At 42.3% G+C, this 14549-nt stretch overlaps 1 protein-coding gene across 2 annotated transcripts in view; it reads right to left on the reverse strand.

The window, feature by feature from the left end:
* LOC138528594 (myelin-associated glycoprotein-like) overlaps positions 1-14549 on the reverse strand; it is an 889265-nt gene that overhangs the window by 523101 nt on the left and 351615 nt on the right. For both annotated transcript variants that reach the window (XM_069640378.1, XM_069640386.1), the window contains exons 5-6: positions 13115-13159; positions 5758-6003 (exon numbers count right to left, since the gene is read on the reverse strand). In XM_069640378.1, the coding sequence (XP_069496479.1) occupies positions 5758-6003; positions 13115-13159 (291 nt within the window). The remainder of the gene's footprint in view (positions 1-5757; positions 6004-13114; positions 13160-14549) is intronic.

Raw genomic sequence — 14549 nt, forward strand, 5'->3', positions numbered from 1 at the left:
TGAGTACGCGGACCGAGCCCAGATATCACTAATTGTTTTTTACCTACTTTTTGGTCGTTTAAAAAAAACAACTGGATGTATTTACACAAAATTTACAAAAGCACACTTTCAGGACCAAGCTGCCACTCCTGCCATGAATTTGGTGAAAATCTGTCCTGCCGTTTGGGCTGTAGGTGTGAGCACATTTTTTTTCCATTGCATCTATGGAAACAACCACACATTTGGGAAACCCCTCTATAACTTTGCCCCCCCTTAATGAAACCTCACCAAACTTCACAGAATCAATCTGACAGGGCCATATATATATTTTTTGCAAAGTTTTGCGAGTATTCATCCGAGGGGGTCGGGGGGAGAAGTTATAAGCCACCCAAAACATGCTCTTCATATTGGTTGGGCAAATTAACCATAACTACAGGGCCGCTACTGTAGGCCTTTCATTTGTGAAAGTGTGTTTGTATGTTCGGGGTTGGCTCCAGCCCCATAACAGTTGGTGGGCTGAGATTTTGTCCCACGTCGGCATACCAGTCAGGGGTGTACTGGCCATAGTGAAATTTGACCAACCCCACCCATTCACCCTGCACAGGACAGGGTCCAGCTCTATGCTATCAGTATAGGTGATTTCGGGAGATTGACGATTTTGCGATTGTTGGCTCCAGCCCCACAACAGTTGGTGGGCAGAAATGTTGGCCCGAGGTCAGCATACCATTCTGGGTGATACTGGGAATGGTGAAATCCGACTAATCCCACCCATTCACTGGCCCTGTGCTATCAGTATAGGCAATTTCGGGAGGCTGCTGATTTTGCAACTTTTCCAAATGTAGGAAGTTAGGACACAAGGTAGGTGGGAAGGCATGGCCTCAACAGTAAGGCAGACACAAGTGACCACAGTTCAAGGGTGTTTATTGAACTTCAAATAATGGTCTGATAAACGCCTATGTAATCCTAAATCTACAGATGTGAGCAAGCTACGACCATCAAATAATAATAACGCAGTCCTAGTTGTGTCTTGTCAAAAGAGCCTATACAAAAAAACTATTGCCAATCCTTACCTCTAAATACAAATAGTGTAGGGAAACAAGGTTATGGAAAAGAAAGAAGTGTTCAAAATGATATGTCGGGATGTTCAGGCCATTGGCCTACCTTCCCCACATTTTCAGCACTGGACAAGGAGGTTCACTCGAGCATAGCACAATCTCTGGCTTCTTTAGAATGAGGATACAATTCAAGCAATATGATATGATATGGCATTTATAACACGCCTATACACAAGTGTTTGAAGGCGCAACATCAGGCATCAAGGCCTTCGACGCACAAGTCTCCTTGTTCTCAAAGTCTCTTCACCTTGAGAGCCTGATGTAACCAAATAAACAAGTTCCTCTCTTACTCAGATTCTAACAAGTATTCACTTTCTGTGATTCACTATTCACCCCGGATCCCCCTCAGCCGGGTTCAGATCCCTTTAGCACAATGTTTGTCACTTTGGATCCCCCTCATCCAGGCTCGTATTCCTTCTATACAATGTTGGCAGAATATTCCTCTTTCTGTTTATTCCCGGTTCACTCCCGATCCCTCGCAGCCGAGCTCGGGTCCCTTTAACACACAATGTTCTTAGGATATTCCTTTTACGGGTGACTCACGGTTCACGTGGATCCCCCTCAGCCGGGCTCACATCCCTTCAACACAATTATTCTCCCTCAGCCGGGCTCAGACCAATGTCAACTTTACATCAAGTATCAAAGACTTTGGAATGTGAACAGGGTTTGGCTTGACCCGTTGCAAGACCACTTCAATTTCACAATTCCTTTTCTTTTAACGTTCATTACCTTTCAGTTGGATACCTAACAGAGACTTTCAAATCAGCACCCACGTGATGCCGACCACTCTGTTTCTCCACAGACCGGTTTGGTATCAGTCTCCCCAGCTCACCATCTGTGCTGACTTCACTGGTGCTGCTTTGTTGTAGGAGCCAAGTACCACAGCGGCAAAGGGCCTCTCCCCGCCTTGACTATCGATGCGGGAGAGCCCTGGGTACCTCCGACACACAATGCAGGATTCCTCAGCTTCAATTCCAGGTCTTACATTTACCATTCTTGAAGGCTCATGAAAGATAGTCTTTCGGTGAAAAGGTCCAGGGCACTTCCCTCCTTGCAATCCTCTTCGGTCTTGCTGTCTTCCGCCTTATATTAAACTGCCATCTGGGAACTGCTGCTTCCTTGTGTGCTTTGCCTTGCTCAGAGTGTGCTTTCGTACTCCACCTTTTATCCGTGAGGGGAAGTGTAATCGAAGTCAGGTGTGTGAAATGATCAGTAATTGCCTGACACTGCCTGACCATTTTAGTGTTGGTGTTGGTCTATTGTCCCTCACAGTGAGCTGTCTGTGAGAAAGTGTTTGTGTCGGAAAAGGGGGGGAGGTTGAGTCCCTGAATATCCTCTACCTGGTAGGATGGGGTAAAGGTGTTACAGGGAAGCGGATACCACGTCTCACCATCCAGTGTGCAACTTCAACTCCCTGAAGACCTCCCATCCAGGTGATCCTCATGCACTGGTCCAATCCCAGGAACTGGACCCAAAAATGATGGCCGTGTCCTGGCCACCTGGATGACAGATCCCCAGGGACTAGCGGGTGAGACACCTTCAGGTTTCTCACAGGGTGTACTGGCAATAGTGAAATTTGATCAACCCCACGCATTCGCCCTGCACAGGGGTGGAGCGGGGTCTGGCCCTGTGCTATCAGTATAGGGAATTTCGGGAGATAAAAATCCTTTTAGTAGTATTACCACAATGAATACGGCAAATCCCATAATGTGGCCCAAATAAAGAAAAGGAGCGTGAAAGGATAAGCAGGTAGACGCCTGAAGCATTATATTATAAGCAAGGTTAGGAATATGTTACAAAATGTTTTGTAGGAGTTAAATAGTAAGAACTTGATTTGGTGGGAAGGGATAGTGACAGGGTGAGGGGTTTTACCCTGTTTGGGGGAGCCAGGGACCACTCCCAACCTGGGATAGGACAGCAAATGCTAAAGCTTGTCCTACCCCAGAGGTGGTGTGTGGGAAAATAGGGGGTGCATTCCCTGAATCTCGCCCCCCCTGAACATGCTGTTAATGGTATGAGTATTACCACTTTCTACCAATCAATGCCATGCACTCAATTCTGGCTTGTGTTTGCTTTGTTTCCTTTCAGAACTATCCAGACCACAATACTTTGCCAGACCAAATGAGCTCAGCAGGCCACATGAGGAAACCAACACAGTAATGGTGGACTCCAATACCTCATCTCCTGTCCATAGAAAAAGGGGCACTCACCACAGTGTGGAGCAGCAGGTGCTGATCAATTTTCCAGTGGGTGCGATCATAGAGACTGTTGAATTTGAAAAATAATACAGTTTCTAGGCCTTTGCATTAGAATGATCCACCCCCAGGGGGAAAAGACAGATACTGACTGGTCCTCAGAGTGAGGTGTAAAGCATGGCCAATGGGGGTGAGGGAGTGGAGAGGAAAACCTGGAAGACACAGTTATAAAAATCCTGTAAAAACAGCAGAGTGTGTGGGGTGTTTGGGTGTTGTCAAGATGCATGCAGGTGGACCAAGACCAGGAGGAGTATGGAAGGTGGAGTAGAGCACTGGCAAGCCTCTTGAGTATCTGGATAGGTGTGAAGGTGAGGTATTGTGTCTGAGAGAGTGGTACCTAGTGGAAAAAGGGTAGCAGTGATTACAAGTGTGGATAGAGAGAGAAATGAGAAATGATAGAGACATAGAGGAAGGATGGAGAACAGAGGAAGGGAAGATCGGCGGGAGTAGGAAGGGAGAAAAAGTGGGAAGAGCAGGAGAGGCAGAAGATCAAATAGGGAGTAGGAAGATAAAAGGGGAGTAAAATAGGTAAAAAGAAGATCAGGAAGAAGTATGAATGGGTGTGAGTGAACGGGAGAGTGGCTGAGGGGAAACCGGCATCATTCTTTTGTGAAGACCATAATAGGCATATGATTAGAGTAGTGTATCCCTTAGGAATTCCTGGAGGAGTGAGGTAGAGAAGGCCTCAACCTTAAGGCCCTCCCATGGTAGAAAGGTTATTGTTGATAGTAGTAGGGGTTATTGATCTCTAGTATTTATGATTGCTATGGCATTTTTAAGAGATAGTGGAGGGTTGGAGGTGGTGAAATAGGGAGAATGGGAATTGGGGCAATGGTGGTTGGTAGAATAGGGGTATGTGGGGTTTGTCCCCCATAAACAATGTGCACACATGTGCAGTGACATTTCCAGAATGGTCAGTTGTCATAGTCTCCAGATAACATATGTGTTTGAGTTTGTATTTTTCTAATGAATGAGACCTTACAAGTATCAGAGACGACATTAAAAGCAAGCAGAATAGTCACCAATGACATTGATTCTCAGGATTTTTAGTTTTCAAGTTCTCAAAAACTATGATCTCCACTGAGAAAGGAAGGGTTACATCTGTGATCCCAGTAACTGTTCTAAAACGATGCATCCAAAAATCAAGAGAGTGAGAGCAATCAAGCATCACCTGCCTCATTATTGTTGACACAAAATATGATACATATGCAAAAAAACCAGCCAAACTCTGTTTATTTTTGTTTTTCTGCATCATCCCCATTTTATAATCGAGTCCCCACATGGAGCGAGAACCAGAGTGGAAAGTCTACTCTGCAAGGATTCCTACATAGTTCTGGGAATCCCCAAGCCACCCTGTGTACATCAGTGGTGTTCTTTCAAATCTTCCAGCCACCACTTTGTCACCATGGGTGGCTGAGATGCATGGTAGCGTGCATATAAATACAGACATATTGCAAGAGGAATATCTTGCTATATCTTCATTTGCTTTCAACCTTCTGATTCCACACTTCCTGAAGTCATTTGTGACAGACTAGCCGGGAAAGAGCAGCATCAGTTGCATTTTCACAACATGTGCTGTGTCTAGTCATCTCAAGGCAGCTACCTTGTCTACAACATACATCTCCCACAGGTAGCCTTCTTAAATACATGTTCGCAAAATTATGCCAGGAACATGCTTTCTTGATGCCTGGTTTTCCATTGATATGTTCCTTCCGCTTATTAGCTGCTGCTTTCACAAATGCCTTATTCACTCCTCACCATCAGCAACTTCACACCATTTTTTGGTAATTAGAGAAAACATAATAAACATGTGTCTTCCTGTCATCTAACTGAGTTGTTCAGCATTTGCATCTTTAGTCCAATCAACCATTTTGTGAATGTGTGGTGTTTCCTGTAATAGCCAATATTTAAGGGACTTTGAAGTATAAAGCACTGACCAGCAGATGACCATTTCGTCATTCACAAAGAGAGTGGAAAAGAGTAAGTGTGAAAACAATGGTGTTAGGAGTAATTGATAAAAGGAGGGAATTGACAGAAATATTGTGCAAGGAGAGTGGAAAAGCTACTTAACATGGTAAGGGCCACAAGCATGATTCGCCATACTTTTTCTCATTCAAGTGTGAGAAATCACAATGGGACATTTGCAAGCATCTCATGAATCGAGTGTGCACTGGTAACATTGTAAGTGAATGGGGAAGAAAACTGTATTAACAGATAACTAAACATCTTCTAGCAGCAAATTAAATGAAGAGCTTTCTTTAACACAGCAAATGACATTCAAAATCCACAGATTTTACATGATCCGACATTGCTAACCTACCTTCAATAAACTCTGCAAACATCAAAGTAATATGTTGTTGATCAGGAAAACTGGCATTGATTAAGTTTTAAATATGATTGATACTTACATTGGACAGTGACACTGATTGAGTTATTTCCCTGTCCATGTTCATTGATTGCCTCACAGTGATAGGAGCCATCACTACTGGACGTAATATTGAAGAGGTCCAGTTGCAAGCTATTGGAAGGTGTATTCGATACAGTAAGGATGGTCTCTCCTATAGTCCAAGTGAGATTGGAGGGTGGATTACTGTCCGCAGTACAGAGTAGCACTAAGTCAGAGCCTTCCAGCATCACTACAGAAGAGGTTAAAACTGTAAAACATGAACAAGGCATATAGATTTAATAGGGTTATCCTTGTTTTTAATATCACTTAGAGCACATTATTGCCACATTTGTTAAATCAATGTTCAAACATGTTGAATTTAAAATGGCACCAAAGAGTTTGTTGCTTTCTCCTAGCTAGTTTTCATGCTATACCTTTGCAAAACACATTTTGTATGTATACAAACCATTCATTCCTTAAAACACTTTGAACTTGTTTCACTTAAAGCCATTTATATCTATTCATATATCAATATGCCCCTATCCACTTGTAGCAAAGGGTAATTATATTTAGTGACATTTTATTTTCTTAAACTTCACATTTCACCATATTTCCCATTTCTCATTTCATGTGTTTGGATTACTAATTCTGGAAATGTATCAAGTGCAACAAAATTATTTGTTCTCAAGTTTACCAAATGACAGAATACATTTGGAATACTAACCAAATAATGAATGTATTCTATATGCAAAGGCGATATGGTAACAAGTGGACTTAAACGCACCGAAAGATTCCATAGTGAATAACAAGATTCATTTGTTCCCATACATAACAAGTTTGAGTTTGGGGTGGGGTAGGTAGTATCTATGCCACATTTTCTTCAGTGCATTGTCATGGTTCAAGGACAGTGTTAAAAGCAGCTTGTTTTCAAGATTACATACGGCTTGGAAGTTTAAGAACATTGGAAATATACATATTATAACAGAGGTCTGCAAGAAATTATTTAATTAATGGTAATTTTATCCATTGAATAATATCAGCTTGGTTTTTTTATCTTATGCTGAAATATCATGTACACCAATGTTAAGCATAACAAGAATAAGTGCTTTAAGGAAAAACAAAATGAGCTAATGCAATGTAGCTGCTATCATTATGCTGATTTGTGAAAGGGGAACATGCAGACTTGTACAAGTTATACTCCAGTATTATCAATGGTCATGAAAGACAGAATATGTATCACAAGTTATCAAATAGATTGAGCTACATTTATTAATAGGCCTACATTTTATTAGATAGTCATTACCAGTACAAATTACTCACAGAGAGCATTTTCATGAAACCTCAAAATAGTCAACTTAGTTTGAAGTCTGGTTAACCTAAGCTGTTGTGTCTGGCAGAGCTCAGCACTGATGAGACAAGTACGTACATATCCCTTATCCCTCATTATGACTAAGCCATTAAAGATGATAATGGACACAGCTCTCTGTGTACACATAACAAAGGCATGTGTGACTACATTACAAAAAATAGGCTGAAAATGAACTCCAGATCCAGAGTTTTCTTGGTCCTTTTTTAAGCTCACAGGAAGGCCACCATGCTGACTGCAATGCCAGTCAGTAATAGCAGCTTCAAATAGCAGATGCCTCATGCAGATCCTACCTGCGGCCTTTAAAGAGCAATCTGCTCCAATGCAAGCTGCCTATTAAAATCATATCTTTGATTCACAGAATATCTGTCTCTGCATGGGGATACAGCTGATACATTTTAGATATACCCAAATGGAATTTAAGCTGGTTTGTAAATTAATGTGCAGCATTAGAAATTAGGTGTTTTAAAGTGACAAGTATGACATTAATTATAACTTTAGAACCAGATTTGAAAACTGAAAATAGATCTTAACGTGAAGGTGAACATCATACATATAAAATGCACATCTTAAAATGTATGCATTATTAATGAATTTGCATATTTTAAACACTCTTTTATGCTTGCAAACACATGAAGGATGGGTCTGAATTCAGAGTGTTCTTGCAATTCTGAATATATAATTGTTAGTATTGACAAAGGTACATGCAGTGAACTATAAAAGAAAGACACATTTCACTCCAATTTAATCATAATTCCTATGAGAATGGTTAACTCACAGCTAATACATCTCCTTGTGACATGTTGAAATATATTGGGCAAGTTGAAGCAAAGACGGGGTTCCTAGTGAGTAAGTTTCCACGTCAAATGATGCTGCCTGGATTTAGTTTGCTTGGTGTGTAAAGTCAAACACATGGGAATAAGAGAGTTTTTGGAAAAGCAGCAAAAGAAGAGGACCTGCCCGACAGGAGAACAGTGTATTTTAGAGTCTTCTTAAGAAGGCCTTTTCCAGAGGGAACTGAACGTACAACACGACAGGACAAGATTGCCTCAGAGGGTTTTGGGAGCAGGTAGATGGAGTGAAAGGAAAACCTTCCATGGCAGATTTGCCTAAAGCTGGCTGGTGTCCGTACCTGCCCTGAGCCTTTGAAAGACAAACAATAAATCAGTGCAATAATCCAAAAGCCTTTAAGGAAAAGTTCCAAGAATTTAAAACCTTTTTGGTGAACCCTGTTTATGAACTGAGTTACTGAAAGAGAGAGAGGGCCTGTAAATAACATTTTGTGGAAGGATATTTAAAATAAATGGTTCTATAATCTGAAATTGTGAAGGGCATATTTGTTTTTGAGCAAATTATATATGGGTTTGCGAAAGCGATGTACAACATGTCTCACAGATTTGCAGGGATTGATACACTTCTCAACCTGTCAAAAACAAAAATACAAGAAATGGGGTCTGTCCAGGGTTGTGGCTAAGGTGTCTGTCACTCTTGTGTTTGTGAGCTGCACAGCAGAGGATTTGTGCTGACCCGGACCCACAGTCACAGGTAAAGAACTATCTGATAGCTGTGTTGATCCCGTAGCTTGGCGCTCATAAACCAAGTCCAGATTTCAAGAGCATAAGAATACCATGATTCCGTATATAGTTGACAAAAGGTGCAAATACTTTTTATTGATTCACAATGTGTATCAGGTTACAGGTGGCATTTAAGCACACCCTACTAGCCCAAACTAAAAACCAACTCAACCCCACAAAACCTTTTTGTATCTATGCCTAAACTGCAACCATAGATTCCAACCTTTTAGAGTTAAATCAGTCCAAGAATTAGAAAGTCATATGTTAAGCCAATATTTCTTCCCAACACTTCTAGAGGTTTTCAGAGAAAACTAAATGAATTCATGTGTTTGAAACTTTATTCAGAGAATTTTTTTTGTTTTTAAATGTGAGATTAAATGTCAGTTTGCATGTTAATTTTAGAGTGCTTTCATTCTTTTTTCTAGAATAGTCATTCAGATTCACTTTTAAATGCATGGATTAAAAATTCTAGGACACTCCCTTCCTGACTATCACTGTCATAGTATCTTGTCCCTCATACCATCTTGTACCGTGTCCCATCGCCGAAGTCTGCCCTGGATGAACATAGTCTGTCTGAACATCCCTGGTCACTATGACTAGAAAGGGTACCTGCTTTCCTACCACCTCAGATCTTCTGACTTCACCTAACCATCTATCATTTGTCTGTTTCCTCTTCGGTGATTCTATATGCAGGGTCTCCCCCTTATTTAGGGTCCTACTCGAACCTGCGTCTAAACTAACATCAATCTATGAACAAGGGTAGGTGCCCCCACTTCTCCACTAGTGTTTTTCAAAGTCCACAGGCCGAGATCCTCTGCAGCAGTACTCATTCAACAAAAAATGAATCTAACAAAACAACATATGCTTAATCCACCATCTAGTTTTCATGTGACATATGTCACTGCTTTTGATACACACAAATATATCAAACATTATATAGACATACATTTATTTCAAATGAAAATAAATATATATGCAGTGAGTGTTAGCAGCCAATCACAGGTGTATCCCCTACATAACACATAGTTCGGGATTCCAAAGAATCCTGAACATGGGACTGGCTCCATTTTGTTTAAGTTATACGCTGTTTACAATCACAGTGGCTCCTTAGATCAAGATCAAAGCAGAGACACAGAGTGAAGAAAATCACTAGAAGTGGCAAGCCAACATCGCATTCTAGTTGTTGGAAGATGTTGACAGGTGCCGGGACATTCATATATGTAATACCTGAACAAGATGGGAGAGTCAGCCCTCCCAACACTGGTTGGGACATGGGAGGAAAGTGAGCTGCAGACCAGAGCGAAGAAGTTGGCGAAGACAGTGGGCCTCATTACAAGTTTGCCGGTCCGGTAACAACCGTACCAGTAAGCTTGCCGGTACCGTTGTTACCAGACTGGCAAACTACGAGTTCTGTGAGCGGGTGCCTATTAGCCCACCAGGGGGCAGACATTGACGGTAGCACCGGCACCATTCTGAATGGTGCCGGTGCTACCATCCTCCCCATTCCCACTGAGTCCTATCGGACTCAATGGGAATCGGGAGTAATAAATTCCGGCGCCTGGCAATGGAGAAATACAGGGTCCGCCAGGGCTGTAATGGCCCTGTATTTCCCCATTGCCAGGCGCCAGAGAAATTCTCAAGTTCAGCGGAAGCCTGCCAGTTTTCCCGGCCAGGCTACCGCCGAACTTGTAATGAGGCTTAGTGTCTAAGGAAGTCAGGCTTAAGAGTGTTTGCTGCATTGCCATACCGAACAGCAGGAACTTTCAAGTGAAGAAGAAGACCAGCAGACCGACAGCTGTGAAAATAGTGAGACGCGAGGGACACCAAAGCTGCCAGAGACGACCATTAAGCCCAGAGAAGGAGATTGGGATACTGGGGCGCTTCATGGCAGTTGCTGTGTACCATTCGTAAAGAGCAAAAACCACAGAAGGGAGCTGAGACATTTCACACAGTTGGAGAAGGGTTGTTGGCCCGACATATGAAAGATATAATTACCTGGATACAGAAGACAGTGAATGCTAATGAAGTGTGTGAACCTGAGATTTGAACTCGAATATTGAGAGGGCTCAAAAAGACCTGGCAGGAGAGTAAACCAGGAACTCAGCGAGTCTGGGACTCACAGGCAAGTGAAAAGTCAAAAAGCCCTGGCAGGAAATTAAACCGGCATACAGCGAGTCTGGGACCCGCATCCAATTAGCGAAATAAAACCCTGGCAGGAGAGTAAACCAAGGATTGAAGAAACAGGGTAGAGACCGACAGGAAGTGCTGAGAAAACAGGGGAAGAAACCCCCCTTTTTGAATTGTGGACCAACAGGGAAGAGAGAACTCAGGGGAAAATCCCTCCCCTTTGGGACTGTGCAATATATGACAAGTGACACTTTGAATAACCAGAAAGACTCTATGGGAAGGGAAGGCCCTTTCCTAGTGGAAATGTATTCATTGTTCTTTTCTGCACCTTAGAGACTTTATAGTTGGATCTTTGGAAGGAAGCTGCAGGTGTTCAGCCAAGAGAAATTCCCCATTTGACGCTATATTGTTTTTATTGTGTGAGGGTCAGTTTAGGATTCTGAACATAGGACACAGAACACGTTTTGCTTTAGACATCTGACACAGACGCTCCTTCATTTTGTTGAGGCAGGGAAAGCCCTCCTAGAGTCAGTGATAAGTAGGATTTCCCCAACCCCACTTTTTCTTTTGATAATGCCACTTTCTGTGATTCCTACTCTTGGTCCCTCACATACGGTGTCATATGGTGTCAGGATAGGGATCCGGCTCCGCTGACACAAATGGGGAACCCTCGATTTGTAAAACTTAGTGAGCGAGCTACCAGTCCATTGGTAGCCCCTAAAGAGTCAAATGGCTTTGACATAGCCAGTATCCGAGAGGAAATATTACAGACAGTTGACCGGTTGTTACTCCCCACAGATCTAGTCTTGATGCCTGAAAGGAACCTATATAAGATAAACATCTAAGTCTGGTTTGGCTTAGAAGCATGGTTTAGATGTCATGGCAAAGGTGGTAGATCCTGGCTACAGGAGTGATGTTAGAATCCTACTTCAGAACAACAGGAAAACCGCTACACTATCAAAGTGGCAGAAAAGATAGCACAGGGGATTTTGGAACAGGCCCTATTCTCCAAAGTTGTGGAAAAGACTCAAGCCAATAAGACTGAAAGAGGTGAGAAAGGGTTTGGGGAGACAGAAGAAAAACGTATACCATCAGCTGAAGTGTTGAAACCCAACCCACAGAGTGATGAATCCGACATTATCCCCGGACTAGTCTTTGCCCAATGCAACAACCCTATATTGGCTGATGCCTTCCTACATACCATCTTAGAGGAAGAGGGGAGGAAGAAAGAGGGACTATCCGTCTTTATTAGACAAGGTCTCCTGTAACAAGGTGACAACAGCCCGGAAGGTTCACCCCGATACCAGATTGTAGTCCCCAAAACTCAAAAATTGTTGGTTTTGGATATTGCTCACTCACATCTGTCAGGCAGAAACTTTGGAATGGCCAAGACACAAGCACACGTGATAAACAGATTCTATTGGCCTGGCATTTGCGCTGACGTAAAGAACTTTGCTCTCACCTGTCCCTTGTGTCCAAAAACTAGTACTCATACACCACCCCAGCTCCACTCCAACCTTTCACCATCATTGACATCCCTATTTCACGCATTGGTGTGGATATTGTGGGACCCCTTGAGCCCTCTAGGTTGGCAAATTGATATTTCCTTGTAATTATTATCCTACAAGCTATCCCGAGGCCTTCCCCTTAAGAAATAACACATCCAAACAGACATTAAAATATCTGATACCATTCTAGTGTGTGAGGGTCAGTTTATGATTTTGGACACAGAAAAGAGAACTCTTTTTGCTTTTAGACATGCTGACACAGACGTTCCTTAGTTTTGCTGAAGCAGGGAAACCACTCAGAGTTAGCGATAGGTAGGATTGCCCCAACCCCTCTTTTTCTTTTGATAATTAAAGTATTTTACAAACACAAAAAATGCCACTGTATGCCAGTCTTATTCCTGATCCCTTACACTATGCTCCTGTGACTGCTCTATGCCTTAGTACGGGGACCAAGCTTGGGTGGTATGGGGATCCCCTGTTGTGTGCCTCCCATCAGTCCAGCATCTACTAGCTCAACAGGCTTTTAAACCACCCCACACTCAGTTCCACAGGTTAGGCAGGGGACTGTTACATTATCAACAATTAGGGTGAATACTTGTTAGCCAGTAAAAAGGAAAATGGTAAAAAAAAAACGATAAGTACTCAAAATCAAGGCTACGACCAATGTGTCTTTGATAGCCAGCAGTCAAAAAAGGAGCTAGCCTAATAAAGATGTAAACTGAGCAAAACTGCAAGTTGTTTTTTAATTTTAACACAACTGTAAATACATGTACATATTTATACACATATAAAATAAGAGCTTACCTCCACCTTTAATGGATGCATTGATTGCTGGTTGCACAGGTGCATCTGCAATAGAGCACATCCATATTGCAAATTAATTCCATATATTTAGTACAGAGGCATTGCTGTGGAATTAACAAAGTGGTGCATACAGTATTCCCTTTGGCCAGGTGATCTGGTTGATATAGGCCATTACCAAAATGTTCTTCTCCATTGTTAAGACATCTAACAGATGGACAGTGATAACTGGAAAAAGTTTTTTATAACCTTTATATCCTAACAAGTTTACACACTTCCCTTACACATATGTATGCAATCATCAGTCACAAGCTCCAATCTCATTTAAGGCAGACACAGCTGTCCACCCCGTTGAGCTCTATATATTGAGTACTATAAACAATAAAAACTATTAGTAGGACTCTTAGAAGCAATAGAAATCCATCATGAAGTTCTTTGTTACTATGCATACCTCTTCTATATTGCCAGGTCTTGGGAATCGTACCCACCTGTAACCAAGACCGGAAAATGTATCGTTATTGTCAAACGAATGATACAGGATATACAAACTGTTTTGCCACTGCATCACCAAAACTCTTCCTTTTGTGCCCCATTTGCCTCCCACCCCACAGTTACTTGTACTGCCCTCTCATTTTCACCCAGAGCATCATTGAAGTCTAATTTTCCAGTTTCCTATGAACTATTTTCTTGCAAGTGCTTTCTTACAAATTCCCAGTGTCCAAAGAGCTGTTCATTCTGTTTTTGTTTTACCTTTACCTCCTAGAAGATACATTCCAACCTTTGTTTAATAAGGTAGCAGGAACACCTAGGTTAATTCAGTTCTGAATCCCTGAAACTCCACTCCTTCTACTTTTAAGTAATACATAGGACAACAAAAAGAAATGTTTTTACCATTCGTTCTCTTGTCCATGCCTTTTAGAATACAGGTACAAGGCATTCAGAAAACTCCCAAATGAACAGTAACAACAAGGAGTGTTTTCAGGACATTGGGACTGCAACTCCCCAGTGCTTCATAAAGCCAATCTGCCAAGTTTCATGTTAGTGATAGAGTGCGCAATCCTTTCAGAGTCACAGTTAACCAATGGCCTAAAGGAATAGTGCACAGTAAGGGCCCACAACCTGTAAAGAAAGGGAGCATACAGTGCGAATATTGTTTAGGCAGTCCTACACAATTCAAGCCCTAACTGAGAGGCAGTCCAATCCCTAAAATGAGAGGACCCTTGTGCTCAAAAGTACTTTCGATGCTGATGCAAGCGATCGTGCGGTTGGGCCAAAACGGGGTCTCTTGCAGGGGCTGTAGCAGCTCAGGAAGGTGGGAGAGGCAGTGAAGAGTAAGTTCCCACTATTCGAGGAGGGTCTCCCCAAGAGGGCAGAACAGGATCCAAGAGTTGGGAATAGCTTGGTAGCACAAGCTAAATCGATAAAGGAGAGTGGCCCT

Source organism: Ambystoma mexicanum, chromosome 1q (genome assembly GCF_040938575.1).
Source record: "Ambystoma mexicanum isolate Mex_15411 chromosome 1q, UKY_AmexF1_1, whole genome shotgun sequence".
Lineage (NCBI taxonomy): Eukaryota > Metazoa > Chordata > Amphibia > Caudata > Ambystomatidae > Ambystoma > Ambystoma mexicanum.